The sequence below is a fragment of the Ptiloglossa arizonensis genome, chromosome 3 (genome assembly GCF_051014685.1).
Source record: "Ptiloglossa arizonensis isolate GNS036 chromosome 3, iyPtiAriz1_principal, whole genome shotgun sequence".
NCBI classification, from domain to species: domain Eukaryota; kingdom Metazoa; phylum Arthropoda; class Insecta; order Hymenoptera; family Colletidae; genus Ptiloglossa; species Ptiloglossa arizonensis.
In genome coordinates this window covers 24,455,414-24,471,966 of record NC_135050.1, presented here as the reverse complement: position 1 = coordinate 24,471,966, position 16,553 = coordinate 24,455,414, and the positions used below count along the sequence as shown (strand labels likewise).

At 43.4% G+C, this 16,553-nt stretch overlaps 1 protein-coding gene across 2 annotated transcripts in view; it reads right to left on the bottom strand.

Annotated features, from left to right (window-relative positions):
- The window catches only part of Tok (tolloid-like protein 1 tolkin), a 105,699-nt gene that overhangs the window by 15,912 nt on the left and 73,234 nt on the right, over nt 1–16,553 (bottom strand). Inside the window, exons 5-6 of one of the 2 annotated variants that reach the window (XM_076306149.1) lie at nt 3,544–3,993; nt 1,968–2,146 (exon numbers count right to left, since the gene is read on the bottom strand). In XM_076306149.1, the coding sequence (XP_076162264.1) occupies nt 1,968–2,146; nt 3,544–3,993 (629 nt within the window). The remainder of the gene's footprint in view (nt 1–1,967; nt 2,147–3,543; nt 3,994–16,553) is intronic. The other variant, XM_076306150.1, reaches the window with a different exon arrangement.

Below are 16,553 nucleotides of genomic sequence, written 5' to 3'. Positions count from 1 at the left end.
GGTGTAATATCACGCTGGCAAACAGATGGTGCTCGGGACTGGTGGGTGGAGCCGTCTCGCTAATTAAACAGCTCGTTACCATTCCAGTTATGAGTGTCCATTAATCGAACCGTGATCGCCTCGTGTCCAGGGACTGTCACCGGCCGTGTAAATATTAGAACACTGGTCCCCGGTTCGGTCGTGGTCGTCGCTAATGACGGCTGAGATTTGCCAGCCACTTTCTGCAAATTGGGTCCATCAATCCGTAACTGAGACCTAACCTAACCAAAGCAAACGCGTGCGCGACGGGACCGAATCGGATGGACCGGGTACGCGTACAGCTCGACGAGGCGAGCTGAAACCTTCTCACGTTCACCAAACACGGACGGTACGGTGACATCGACGATGAGCTCGCGAGACGTGGCTACTTTGAACGTTTCGCGAGACAGAGGATTTGCTTGGGCCAGAGTGACGCGGTTCGACGTAGGGTTCAGCGTTCGGGTGGTACACGAGAGGTTGAGGGTGTTTAGGGTGTTTGAAGTGTGAAGAGGGGGATGGTGACGAATACGGGAGATTTGGTGTAAAGAGATGAGGACGTTGGTACGTTGAGTGTGAGACTTTTAAGGTCTTCGGGGTGTTTGCGTCGAGTTTTGGAAAATTGTTCTCTGTTGCGTTTCGAGAGTTGGAGAGCGTTGAAATCCATGTGTCCGGTGTTGGACGTATCGGGTGCTAGAGTTACGGTGTCGTCTTCGCGAGTCCAAGATCGCGTGTATTGGGTTTCACGAGTCCAAGTTGGTCTGTATCGGGTCTCGCGGGTTCGTAATCGTTCGTATAGGATTTCACGAATCCAAGACCGTGTGTATTGGGTTTCACGAGTCCAAAATAATCGGGTTTCACGTGTCCGTGATCGTTTATATTCGATCTCACGAATCCGAGATCGCGTGTATTGGGTTTCACGAGTCCAAAATAATCGGGTTTCACGCGTACGTGATCGTTTATATTCAATCTCACGTGTTCGAGACCGTGTGTATTGGGTTTCACGAGTCCATAATACTCTGTATCGGGTCTCACGGGTCCGTAATCGTTCGTATAGAATCTCAGGAATCCAAGACTGTGTGTATTGGGTTTCACGAGTCCAAAATAATCGGGTTTCACGCGTACATGATCGTTTATATTCAATCTCACGTGTTCGAGACTACGTGTATGGGGTTTCACGAGTCCAAAATACTCTGTATCGAGTCTCACGCATCGATGATACTTCGTATCGGATTTCACGAGTCCAATACCGCGTGTATTGTGTTCCACAAGTCTAAGATTGTCCGTATTGGGTCTCACACGTCCATGATCTTCTATATCGGATTTCACAAGTCCGAAATCGTCTCTATCGGGTCTCGGAAGTCTGTGATCCTTAATATCGGATCTCACGCGTCCAAAATCACGTGTATCGGATCTCACAGATCCAAAATCACATATATCAAGTATGATCCTTTGTATCGTGTTTCACGAGTCTCGTGGACTCACCTTGAAGTTAAACTTTCCCGAAACGAGATCCAACGTTTCTCGACATTTGATTCGTTTCCCTGTTATCTCACAGAACAGACAACTCAACGAGAAACGTTCAAGTATCCCGAGACAAGTTACACGATTTTTATATTCGCGATTGGAAATTTAATTTTCGATATTGTCGTTGACCGTAGAAAAATCCACGATCGATAGCTCGCGTCGTAACACGGAGAAGCGAATTGCAACGATCGCGAAGTAACGTTGAAATTGCAACGTAGATACGAAATTGAAGTGTAAGTTCTATCTGTCGATTTATTACTCGAACTCGAGTCTAAGTTTCACTATCCACCGGTCGAAGATTAACCATAATAACGGTTCAAATCCGCGCGAAGGGTGTACCGAAAATTGAATTTTCGTTCCCTTTGTTCGTTTTACGGTTTCCCGATGGTGGAGGCTGGATAAAAATAATCGAAAATTGAACTCACCGGACATGATATTGTCACGAATAATCTGCACGTGGCGGTCGCGATCGGGCCTGGTGTGCTCGTGCCAAAAGCCAACGACGTGTCCCAATTCGTGAACAACTATACCAAATTTGTCGCAATTCTTTCCGATGCTTATAGCCTGGAGTCCGTTTCCCCTCTTCCCGACGAACGAACAGCATCTGCGAAATTTTCGTCTAAAAATAAAGCAATTCCACGTCGCGTCGTGCTTGGATATTTCGTACGGGTTCGCGGCCATGGAAAAACTGCGTTTATCGTTCCGCGGTACAGTTGCGTTTCCGTGCAAACGGAGATACAATTGGAAATTGGAGCTGCAACTGGTGAAAAACACGTGCTCGTTTCAATATCCAGGGAAAGGAATGCAGAAAAGACCGAGCGAAACGCGACACCGTTGTAATGGTTCGCTACGTTGAAATTGTACAAAGGAATCGAAACGAATGTTTATAATTGTACGAATCGATGGCGAAGAATTTTTTAGACTTCAACGGGACAATTTACGTTCTTGCGACGATATCAATTTTATAACGAGTGTTGATTAGAATTCGAACGAATGTTTATAATTGTACGAATCGATGGCGAAGAATTTTTTAGACTTCAACGGGACAATTTACGTTCTTGCGACGATATCAATTTTATAACGAGTGTTGATTAGAATTCGAACGAAACGTTTAATTACGGAATCGTGAGAAGCTACGTTTGCGATAAGTGTGAATCCAAAAGGTGTACACACTTATCGAGAGAGAAATATTTCTTCACCGAGCAATACTGGTAAAAATATCGATGAGATGCAGTCAAGTAATCGGTGAAATACACCGTTTTCGTAGCCCATTGTCTCCGAAATCCTCGAATTTATCGACTCGTCGAATCTCGTTGTGAACGTGACGTACGACTGTACGTGTTTCACCGATCGTCACCGATGAAAGACGTCCCGATCGTTTCAGGTTTCGCGTGTTCATCGTTCGATGATTTTTTAACCTTTTTCTTGGAATTCAAATTGGAATTTAAATATAACCGTGTCAAATATACTCAATTCTTACGAGACTAGGAATGGAATTTAAATATACTCTTGTGAACATATCTATGGGAAATATTGAAACACAAATGTTCCATTTGAGATTAATTTTACGATTCAAGGGATTTTATCGAGAATTCTATTATGTGTGCTTTCTGTTATTAAAGGATTTTTAAAGAATTTTTAAAGAATTATTAAAGAATTATTAAAGAATTATTAAAGGATTATTAAATATACCCATATCAAATATACTCAATTCTTACTCTCGTAAGAATGGAATTTAAATACACTCTTGTGAACATATCTATGGGAAGTATTCAAACACAAAATGTTCCATTTCAGATTAAGTTTACGATAGGAAGGATTTCATCAAGAATTCTATTATGGGTGCTTTCTATTATTAAAGAATTTTTAAAGAATTATTAAAGGATTATCAAAAGATTATTAAAGGATCTTTAAAGGATTTAAAAGGCGCGAATTTTTGTTATTAAAAAAAGAAAGGTTCCGAGCGGAAAGGGTTAAGGTCCACGCGTTGGGAAAACTCACCCGCACGGTCTCTCCGTGAAGAGTATATAATTAGGATGCTCGACGGGGACCCTCTCGACGAATTTCACGCAAGTGAAGTTCTCCCAGTGTCTCATGGCCTGCTTGAACAACGCTTTGTGAGCACCGGAGAAATTCCCATCGATCTCGTACGGTATCACCCCGTGGTCCCACACGCGTTCCTTCCGCGCTGTCGCGGCCCTCCTCGTCCTGCTCGAGAAACCGTGCCTGGTTGTGCCACGTTTGTTCGCCAGGTACTTCGGTTTGTGCTCCATGTCGTAGAATTCGATCGAACGGAGTCGACGATCGTGCAACGAGACCACCTCGTCGGACGAGTCGTCCGAGTCTCGTCTGATCAGAGGTACCTTGCGTCGACGATGCCTTCTTCTTGGTGTTCTGGAGACAAGCGAAACCTTTGATTCGTCTCCGGTCGTCCAGCCGCCTCGTTGCTTTCTGTAAACTCGTCTCGGGTTAGTTAAGAGAACTTAAGGGTGCACCCTCGACCCTCGGATAACACGGTACTCCGTAACACACAGTTTCGGTGCAACACGGTGAGATAATTCCGACGGTCCTTCTACAACACGGTGGAAAAATTAAGACAGTTTTATTGCACACGATATTTTTACAACGCGATACAAAAATTGAGAGTTTATTTGTAAACGGTGCAAAAATTGCAACAGTCCTTTTGTAACACGGTGGACAAATTAAGACTGTTCTATTAATACGATATTTTTATAATGCGATACAAAAATTGAGAGTTTATTTATGAACGATGCAAAAATTGCAACTGTCCTTCTGTAACACGGTGGACAAATTAAGACTGTTCTATTAATACGATATTTTTATAATGCGATACAAAAATTGAGAGTTTATTTTTAAACGGTGCAAAAATTGCAACAGTCCTTCTGTAACACGGTGGACAAATTAAGACTGTTCTAGTAATACGATATTTTTATAATGCGATACAAAAATTGAGAGTTTATTTTTAAACGGTGCAAAAATTGCAACAGTCCTTCTGTAACACAGTGGGCAAATTAAGACAGTTTTATTGCACACGATATTTTTATAACGCGATACAAAAATTGAGAGTTTATTTATGAACAGTGGAAAAATTGCAACTGTCCTTCTGTAACACGGTGCAAAAATCAAGAATTTCTTGCAACACGATTTTCTTAGAATACAGTGTAAACATTGCAAATTTTTTTTATGTACAACACGGTACAAAAATTCTGACAGTTTTATTAGCACGATATATTTACAACGCGATACAAAAATTGAGAGTTCGTCTATAAACGGTGTTAACATTTACATAGTCTTTCTATAATGCAATATCAAGTTTTCATCTGTAAACGATGTCAACATTAATACAGTTCTTCCTTAACGCGATATTTTCATAAGACTGCAAAAATTCCAACGGTCGTTTTACAACACGATATTTTTGTAACACGATTTAATAAACTCGAACAAGCCTCGTAGAGAAAAATATTTTGATACCGCCAACGGGAGTCGTCTTCGTCTCTAATTCATTTCCGTCGCCGTTGGAAATAAAGGTCTTCCGAATGTATGAAATTTACCCTGGTGGACCATTGTGCTATTTCGCTCGTAACGTGGTACACTGTCCCTTAATTGGAATAATTATGGCGCGCTCGCTTTCAGGTCACTAAACTTTCAACGTTGGATATTCTTGGAAATGTAGTACATCTGTACGAATGCTCGGGCACGTGTACACTTACATCTCTACCGAATCGACCGAAAAAAAATTACGCGAAGAAATGGACGATACTTTCACGAGCCTCCATAAAAGAAACCACGAATTAGGTATCTTTAAGAAGCTTGAAGAAAAATTATACAAATATCGTCGCACGATTACCTAGTGCCCGATACGTTACTGCAATCGTTTATTATTCGCGCGACAATTTCTTCCTGTCCATAAATTTTTACAAATGAACCAAAAAAAAAATTGAAACAAAATCTCGCGAAATATATCGACGCGTTTCAAATCGTTTGATTTTTTCCTTCGAACTGCGATAACCGAAGTATCCGTTTCTGAAACTTGAAAAACGAACAACGCTTGCGACTACTCGTAAATGAATTTTGCAATCACCTCGAACTCTTATCGTCTCATAAATATCCATTCCGTGCGGTTGCCTCGCGAGCGACCCACGCCCTCTCCTACGCGATTCCTACGTCCTCATCGGAACGCCTTTCTCTATCGAGTGTTGAACAAAAAAAAAAAGAGCGCAAAAGAAAAAGAAAATAATAATTTCTCATTTAACCGTTATCGTACGATCCCTTTTTATTTACCGCGATGCGAAAGGGCTCGAGTCGCGCTCGTGTTCCATTTTCTTTTTTTTTCTTTTTTTTTTCTTTTCTTTTTTCCCCTCCCTTTATTTCTTCTTCCCCCGTTTAAAGGAAAAAGAGAAAGCCGCTTCCGTTTGGAAAAGAAAATCCCTCCCCGTAAAGTATAAAACGCCGGAAAATTTACTCGCCGCCCGGCATCGGAGCGTTCAACGAGGAGAGCTCGTTAAAAGACCAACAAGACTTGTAAAACCGGAAAATTTACGGCGCAAAGCAACCATCAAATGTTTAATGTTCCCGGTGCACGGTGGCTCGTTAAAGGCAACAGCTTCCCGTTATTAATATGCTATTAGCGCGATATTGAATATCCCTATCGAAGTTCAGGTTTACCCGGTGCCCTCGTGATTGTCCTGTAAATACCAATTTCGCTTGTCCCCCCCCCCCCCCCCCCCGCCCATACTTCCTCTCGACATACGCGTCGGTCTCGCGTCGCGTCGCGAAACGATCGGACGTTTCGACGGATAATCAACATCGATCATTGTTGTTCGACGAAGTAAATAACGATAACGCATCGTGGTCGACGAGTTACTTGCGTACGTAACAGTTGGCTCGACGTGGGGTGGCTGCGCGCGCATCGGGCCCAAGCCACTCGCGGCGAGCGTTTAACGAGGGAGGGGAGAGAACTACACCATCGATCATTGTTGTTCGACCAAGTAAATAACGATAACACATCGCGGTTGAGGGATCGTCCACGAGTTACGTGCGTACGTAACAATTGGCGTTATTTACTTCGTCTAACAACAATGATCGATGTTGTAGTTCTCTCCCCTCCCTCGTTAAACGATCGCGCGCTCGCTACGTGTGGCTTGGGCCCGATGTGCCCGCAGCCACTCAGCGTCGAGTCAACTGTTACGCGCGCACGTAACTCGTGGACGATTCGTCACGCGCGATCGTTTAACGAGGGAGGGAAGAGAACTACAACATCGATCATTGTTGTTCGACCAAGTAAATAACGATAACACATCGCGGTCGAGGGATCGTCCACGAGTTACGTGCGTACGTAACAATTGGCGTTATTTACTTCGTCGAATAACAATGATCGATGTTGTAGTTCTCTCCCCTCCCTCGTTAAACGATCGCGCGCTCGCTATGAGTGGCTTGGGCCCGATGCGCGCGCAGCCACTCAGCGTCGAGCCAACTGTTACGTACGCAAGTAACTCGTGGACGATCCGTCACGCGCGATCGTTTAACGAGGGAGGGGAGAGGACTACAACCGAGAATCGAGCGTACGGTGCGTTTCTCGAAAACAGGTGTTCGCGTTATAAAAATGCACGCGAAACACGGCAATAAAGCGGGGTGTTACGCGCGAATTGAATACACCGTCGCGTTAGTCAACGGTTTTTTACGATGTCGGACGAAATTGCACGCGCTTTTTAGATCGCGCCGGTACGTAGACGTCGCCATGTTTTTCTTTTTTTCTTCTTTCTTTTCTTTTTTTATTTTTGCACCGCAAAGCGGGCGGGGAGAAAATAAAATGCAATCGTAGCAAACGAACATTCGGTTGTCGATTGAGCGCCGACTTTGATGAAACGTTGCGTATTCATGGAATATATAATACGTTTTGGGCGGGAAAAGTTTAAATGTTTCCGGTAGGGGATCCTTTATTTACGCACCGTCGATGCGTGGCGAGAAACGCGCGGGAAACGTTGGGGGAATCGATCGACAGGTGAAAATTTTATCGAAAATTTTTAGGATTTGTTTTAACTTCGACATCATAGAGAGAGTGGAGTCGAAAATTGCTCCGGGTGTTTTTTCAATTTTGTAACGCTCTGTTGTAATAGCTTTAATAATGGAAATACAACACGTTACCAGGATGCGTTGGCACGAAAGATACCCACTACGGTTAATAGGCTGGTATAGTTACGGGAACTTTGACCATAAAATAATACGTCGAGAGACGGTGGTAGACGCGCGTATAAATTTAAGGCCGATAAACGTTTATGCAAAGTTTCGTTGATATGGGCGTTCGACAGTTCGCAGTCTTCTCTTGTCGGTACCAACGATCGTAGGGTCTTAAAGGTTGCAGGAATCACAGGAGTTGAGAAGATACCGAGATTAGCGACGAGTCGCGAGAGTCTGGGGGATCTCGAAGGAACTAGATACCACGAGGCTTTCCAAAGATCCCGAGGGTTGAGAAGTTGCGGAGATTCTGGGCTGTCGCGAGTCTCTCTCGTGCCTTTTAAGGTTTCAGGGGTCCAGGGAGCACCCAAGAGCTCGCGATGTTCAATGACGTTTAAGCCTTTGCGGACATCCAAGACTCTTGAAATTTTCTGGGATTTCCAGAGTTCCAGAAAAGCTGCGTAGATCCTCGTTGTCGTTCAAACCTCCATGACTAACAATTATTGGTACCAATGGAGTATCTGCTAACTCTACGATCGCAACGTCCTTTGTGAACAGTTAAGATACTAGAAGATAACTATTATAGATATTTTTCTGGAATATCTTCAGATTTCCACAGCTGATACTTAATGGAAACATCCATGACCTACAGTCGTCTGTACCACTTGGTTCACGAGTACTAATCCTACCACCTCAACATCCTTTGTGGACACCCAAGACTCCTGGAATATTCCAAGACTTCCAAAGCTTTAGGAAGTCTCTCTAGATCCTCCTGATCTTCTTCGACCTCTATGCCCCACAATCATAGAGGTACTATTGGAGTCTTGGTTATTAATGTCGTGATTTCAAAGTCCCTTGCGTCAGATAGCCATCTCTAGCCGACCTTGATACCGCGTTGGGTCCAACGATCTCGCAGATCCGTTCCATCGGTTCTCGCGACACCAGGCATCCCTGGTATCGGATTCCACGACCTCGAGGGTCACGTTATCAGATTCTATCACGGCCAAAGTCCACGGAAACCTGGCCTAGTTTCTCCGAAAACAAACGGACCGGTGGACACTTGGACGTCATCGGTCCTGAATACCGATTCTACGATCTCGGAATCCTCGCCACCAGATTCGACCGTACGGGAACGATCTTGGTACCGCGATGGATCCCGAAGATCCGTTCCATCGGTTCTCGCGACACCAGGCATCCTCGGTACGGAGTCTACGACCTCGTGGATCATGTTATCGGATTCTATTGCGTCCAGGGTCTGTGGAAACGTGGCCTAGTTCCACGAAAACGAGTAGACGAGTAGACACTTGGACGTTATCTGGTCGATACGGTTCTCGAATCGTCGCGAAACGCTCGAACGGTGTATCGGGAGTGAAGAAAGTACGAACAAAGGATCACTGTTCGCGAGTTGGCGGCTCAGAAGGCGGACAGATGTCACGAGTCAGCGATCGGGTAGCTCGGAGCTCCACAACCCCCGATCTCGTCGTTTACACCAGATTCGGAACCCCCCTGGTCGTTGGGGGTACGGTATCTTCGTTCCAGGATCGTCTTTTTTTTTTAGGATTCTCGACGTCTACCGCATCGATGGATTTTACGATACCCAGGATCATCGATAGCTGTGTCGGTTCACGGTTGATCTTCGCTGTCCAGGACAATATCAGTTGCGCGTAACCTAGAAAACTTGCGCAGGATGATGCAATTTTACCTACTTTTTCAACAAGTTCGATCGTACACGAATTCCAAGTCACGATTCCTGTAAGACTAATTTTCAAAATCGTTCATCAACGTGGACACTGTACAGAATGTCCACTATCTTTTTCACACTATTTAACACGAAGATTCGAAGATCGAACAGCGGGGAATCTCCACAAAATTCGACGAGAATTCCCGTCCTGTTGACAATACGACGTTTAACAATAAATTGAACGCGACACGGTTAGAAACGTTCCGGACGCGTTCTTCCGATACACTACCCCCGCATCCCTCATCCCCCCCTCGGTGCATAAATTTGTGTCAATATTGAGGCAAGCACGTGAAATAAAACTACCTGAATCTGACATTTACACATCGTTACACATATCCCGACGGTGGGTTGCCCCATCCCCCCTCTCTAACCCCCATCGAGGCCCCCTTCGTCCCCTCGTGTCCGCGCAATCGCGAAAAAATTTCCATTTCCGTGCTCGCGGCGTTCGTGCTTGCACAATAACGAAAAAAAAAAAAGAAAGAAAAAACGAAATAATACTCATCGACAAGTATCTCGCCCCTGTGCGCGCACGTGCGCGCACGGTCGTACGACGCGCGCGTGTACACCCGGTGGAACGAGGGGGCAAATACGCGACAAAAAGAAGAAAGGAAGAGCGCGGAGGAGGAGGGGGGAGAAGGAAGAATGAAAAAAGACGGAAGAATTTAAGCCAGCTCCGGAGACACTCCCCGGTTCGGGGGCTAGGCGAGGGGATGGAGAGAGAGTAGAGTAGAGCGAAGAAGCCGATTTAACTCGGGGGAAAACGCGTTCGTGGAAGAGTGTAACGACGATTGGGGTCGGTGGTACGGATAGGGGTAGAGGGTGCGTGGAAAATCGGTCTTGGAAAGAAAAAAAAAAGCACGAGGAGACACGCGCGATTTGTTGCGTTTAAATCCGGTACCGAACAAACGATATCGAGTCCGCGACAAGAAACGAGAGAGGGCAGAACGGGACCACCGGGCGGAGGGGTGTGTAGAAAAGGGTGGGAAGGGTTGGAAAAACGCGGGGCAGAGCGAGCCAGCTGGGGAGTGACACTTTGAAAAATAATTTTCACCCCTTCGCGTAAACATCGGCGTAAGCCGCGGAACGAGCTCGCGCGTGTGCCGGGCTCTGCCCCTCGTTTATTAGTACTAATTACCGCGGGGGCGTAATTCTCCTCGGATTCTCTGCCCCACCTCTCCCCCGACCGTTGGCTCTCCCCCTCTTCTGCCTCCTTCCGCTCGCTCCCGTCCGCCCGACCACCACCCTCCCACTCCCCCACCCCCTGCTCCCTGCCCCCCAGGGGCCCCGCGAGGGGTGAACCACCCTTCCAGCGGCGACTCTAGACCAGGCAGCAGTCGAGCTATGCGCTTCTGAATCGGTGCCGGCATTACAATTAATTAACGGGCCTCTCGCTCGCGAGGCTCCATTAAGGGTGCACCGGCATCGTCGTACGGGAACGAGAGGCGAAGCCACGCCGAGTACGCGCGAATCGTAGAATTTCTCGGCTCTCGGATGGAAAAACCGCGAGCTAGAGAGAGAGAGAAAGTGGAAGAGAGAATAAGTGGGGGAGCGAAAGAGAGGGTAAGCCAGAGAGTAAGAGAGGGAATGAGGGAGAGAGTAAGAGAGAGAACGAGTGAGAGTGCGGAAGGGAGAGTAAGAGAGAGAACGATTGTGAGAGAGTGAGCGAGAGAAAACGTGTGAGAGTAAGAGAGAGAGAGAGAGAGAGAGAGAGAGAGAGAGAGAGAGAGAGAGAGAGAGAGAGAGAACGTGTGAGAGAGTGAGCGAGAGAGTAAGAGAGAGAGAATAAGAGAGCGAGTGAAAGAGCGAGAGAGTGAACAAGAGAGCGAGTGAAAGAGCGAGAGAGAAAACGAACGTGAAAGCGAGCGAGAGAGTGAACAAGAAAGCGATTGAAAGAGCGAGAGAGAAAACGAACGTGAAAGCGAGCGAGAGAGCGAACAAGAAAGCGATTGAAAGAGCGAGAGAGAAAATGAAACGTGAAAGCGAGCGAGAGAGCGAGTGAGAGAGAAAAAGTGAGCAAGAGGGTTAGAAATGGCGAAAGAAAGAGTGAAAGAAATGGAGCGGGAACGGAGAGCGCGAGAAAGAGAAAAAGAAAGAAAACGAGGGGGTGAGAGACAGAGGAGTAGAGGGTTTCTTTAACGACGCCATCCGGTCTCCTGCGGTTTCCCGGTTTTACGATCGTGCACGCTGCTGGACCGCCACCGGGTCAGCTTACACTTTACGATTGACCCCCTTGCCTCGTCTTACGAAATTAATATACGCCCTTCTGACCGCGAACAGGCTGGAACGAATCGAGACTGGAACGAAAGATCGTCCTCGTTCCACCGGAATCGTCGTTATCGCCAACCTTCGCTAATCGGTACGACGCGACGTGTATCCGGGGTGTACCGTGAAACTCGCCGCGTAGAGAGGGTAGGTAGCGGATTAACCTCTAGGGAAAGACACCGAGAAGGTGAAACGCAGTTTTCTTGCCACGCGCCTTTGTTTTCGGGATAATCGATATCGAGAGCGCGCGTAGAATACGCGCTATTGCCGACGCGTTAGGGTCACCGAGAAAATTCTGTATCTGCGCGTTACGAGACCGTGATTTAACCAACGATCGTTATTGGAATAAAATTACGCTTCGAGCACGGTGGACCACTGGCTTACCCAAAGCAATTGTTGCGTCATCTCGAGAACTGCGTCACTGTTTGGAACGCCCGACGAAAACACGATATTCGGTGAATTTATGTTTGCAATTATAATAATTTTGTTTCCAATTATGGCGCGAAAAACTCGAATCGACGATTTCCAATTAATATTGAAAGTGAGCGAATTTATTGGTGGAGAATGGAATTTTCCGATTATTATGAATGTTCAATATTATATAGAGTATAATTATTCTAAATGTTATTGCAAATACGAGTACTTTATATTACCATAGACGGTCTGAAAATAATAACGAGCAAAGCGACTGAAAGTGTAACATTTTCTGGGACATTCGAATAACTTGAATCGAATTCGTTTATAATTTTTTTTTTTTATGTGAAAAAATAGCTACGGACTTTTTCAACCAGACCCAACCCCAACTTACTAATTATTTATTTTTCTCGGTCAAATTATGCTTCTTTATCTTATAGGTACTTAGTTGTACGATCGATCGGTACTGTTGCCATTGTTGTTTTTTCTACTTCGAGTTTCGTTGCTTGGATTGTGCTGCTTGTCAGTCGACGTTGGCACAATTTAACGAAGAGGCAAGATTATTTGCGTCGGTGCCGATTTGCACGTGACGCGTTTCAAGTACGAAAATGAAAAATGGAAGTAGTCTGTCAGGGGAAACGAATCCTCTCGGTTGTCGAGCGGTTAAGAAAACTTCGGAAATGGTTAACTATCGGATAATTACCAAAGAACGGAGCTGGTTATTTTAGTTTCCATCGTCTTTCGTTCGGACGTGATAATTAGCATAACGGATGAAATTTTTTTCAATTTCCTTTCGACGATGTTCGAAACGAAAAATATTTTCGAAAGAGACGATTCAACGAACGCGAAGATCCGAAATAATTTCCTTACTAATTTTCGATTATAAACCCATTGATAAATTTCTCGATGAAACATTCGAATATGTAACTTTGGTGATAAAATACGTAATGTTTCAACGATGTTCGAGACGAAAAATATTTTCGAAAGAAATTATTCAACGAACGCGAAGATCCGAAATAATTTCCTTACTAATTTTCGATTATAAACCCATTGATAAATTTCTCGATGAAACATTCGAATATGTAACTTTGGCGATAAAATACGTAATTTATATTAAATTCTTCACGTAGAGTATAATTGTTTACCGATCGACGTTTCGTTTCATTTAAAATATTTCCTGGTTCGTTGTCTCTTACCTAAAGTGCGGTCGTAACATTCGAAGAAAGTATTTCGGTAAATTCCGGAGTGCATTTCCTTCGACTTTAGGGTTAATTGTTACGAGCCCTCGGGAAGTATCCGGAGTCCGCAGCTATACGTCTTGCTTAAAACTACGTCTAACAACAAGTACCGCGAGCAACAAAACCCGGCCCATTGTTTTGATTGTGGCGATCTTGTAGGGGTAGCCACAAATGCAGTCCGGGATATAAAATGTAACGATAATCGTGCAATTCGGTCTAATCTCTAAACCCATTAAATCCTTACGTCGAAACTTCCAACCCTTACCGGTTCAGAGGAATTAACCGGGTCTTGCCAGTAGCAAAGTCATTGGTGGCTGATACTTTCGCAGTAAAAGGAAAGTGGTTGCGAAAGAAAATTATATTCCATATCGATCAGTTCCATTCTGTTCGCGATGAAATTATTTTAGGGTTTGACAGTATTCGTACAATACAAATATTTCGTTACAAATGTTTCCCAAAGGCTCGAAATAGATTTTGTTACAAATATTTTCCAAAAGCTTTCGAATAGATTCTTTTACAAATATTTTCCAAAAGCTTTCGAATAGATTCTTTTACAAATATTTCTCAAAAGCTCCAAATAGATTTTTTTCAAATATTTTCCAAAAGCTTTCGAATAGAATGTTTTACAAATATTTTCCAAAAGCTTCCGAATAGATTTTTTTACAAATATTTTCCAAAAGCTTTCGAATAGATTTTTTTACAAATATTTTCCAAAAGCTTTCGAATAGAATGTTTTACAAATATTTTCCAAAAGCTTTCGAATAGATTTTTTTACAAATATTTCTCAAAAGCTCCAAATAGATTTTTTTCAAATATTTTCCAAAAGCTTTCAAATAGATTTTGTTACAAATATTTCTCAAAAGCTCCAAAAGGATTTTGTTACAAATATTTTTCAAAAGCTTTCAAATAGATTTTGTTACAAATATTCCTCAAAAGCTCCAAAAGGATTTTGTTACAAATATTTCTCAAAAACTTCCAAATAGATTTTGTTACAAATATTTCCCAAAAGCTTTCAAATTTCTCACATACATTTCCCAAAAGCTTTCAAATTTGTTACAAATATTTCCCAAAAGCTTCCAAATAGATCTTTCGAATTTTACCCACAGTGTCTATTAATCTAGAAAACATATGGAAAACACGCGCGGGACAATGTTTGGGTAAATTAGGTAAACATCGATAATATTTCATTTGGCGTAAGTGCATGTATATTTCGCGTACGTTTATCATACGGTATCAATGCTTAAAATCGGACGAATATCGGATATATTCGAAGCATTCGAAATATATCGAGGTTGCGTGTAAAATATATATCCTTCGAATTGTTCACCAATTACTGATTTAATTAAATTATACTTTACCCCCGACGCGTTAAAATAGAACGATTATTGCCAGCGAATATAATATATATGTCTGACAAGCCCTCGACGCAAGAGACTGCAATGAATAGATTTTGGGTTAATACCGCATTTTCATTGATGACAAATGCCTGCGCACTCGAGATCGTTTTATTGGGTCGCGCGCACGCGAACAGCGAATTTCGTCACGAAATATGACCACCGTCGAAATGAATTTCATATATTCGCCACCCCATAGAGACGTAATGACCCGTCCCAGAATCTTTAACGAATTTACGAATCCCTCCTCGGTTACTCGATACTGCGCGGGGTCTTCACCTTCTTCTCTAAAATACGACTATTTCGAGCAGGCCGTGTTGCATTAAATTAATTTCACTCGTTCGACGATCGTAATTTATCATAGGATTCAATTAACGCGAGAAAAATAAAACATTCTCTTTCTACGCGAAGAAAATTCACGCATAATTGACGAACACTATGTAACCAATATTTCCTGGAATACAACTTCGACGAATTTATGTTATTATTTTATTTCGTTCGTTACAACGGATATCTATTCGAAAGAGTATTCCGTACACTGTGTTAAAAGTGAACAAAATAATCGTACTATTTTCTAGAATACAATTTAGAAAAATTATAGTTGTACATTCAATTATTACAATTTATTTCAGTCATCGTAACCGATATATTCGAAAGAGTATTTCGTACTCTGTGTTAAAAATAAATAAAATAATCGTACTATTTTCTAGAATACAATTTAGAAAAATTATAGTTGTACATTCAATTATTACAATTTATTTCAGTCCTCGTAACCGAGAAGTATATTCGAGAATGTATTTTCTCGATATCAAAATAAATAATACAATTACAGCGTATACTGAAAAAAAATAAAATAGGTTCTCTCGATACAGTGATAATAATTACAACAAAATTTCCCTTCGTGGCAATTACGATCGTTCACGATGTATTCGAGAATCGTGAACAAAAAGTCACGATAGTAGTAGGGGTAGAAAAAGAAAAAAAAAAGAGGACGAGAAAATTCACGTTCCTCGAATTTGGCGAACTCCCGGTGGCACGCGTTCGCGAAAAAAATTTTAAATTTAAAACGCGCGAATTCTATTACGTGCCGCGCCGCGTGGTAAACTAAATTCATCCGCGGAGTCACGCGACTCGGTGCACTCGCGGCTGCACCCTTTTCAAAATGTCATCCTTTTCTCTTCCACGCTGCATTCACAGAACGGTTCGGTTCCATTGGGGAAAACACCATCGTCCCGACTCGACGTGGATTTCAATCAACCGATCGCGAGACGCATAGATCATTCTATTAGCTCTGACGTGCGCTAGTTACCACCCCTTCGAATGTCGATCCATCTCTCCCCCACCGTGCAACCCTCCTATAACCACCGTGCAATAAACCACAATATAATATATCAGTGTCCTCGCCATACCGAAATAATCCACCGATTCCCTGGCGTCCTACGATTCACGATTTTTCATCAATCACCGATGATAAAAGGGGCCTGGAACTCTTTTTTTTCTCTTCTTTTCTTCTTTCTTTTCTCTTTTTTTTTTTTAATTCCATCGTAGTTATTTCAATCCACGGTGTGGATCGCGTCCAACTGTTCCTGCTCTCGATACAGCTTATCGAACATAATCGAACACCGTGCCGGACGATCGTCGAGCATTAACAAGGTCGATTGTTGATTTTCCACGGTGGCTTATTTCATCGGAATTATGTACTTTGGCTTCGATTAAGTATTCGTTCGAGCGAACGTTCCGCGGTTAATTAATCATAGAGCAATTAAT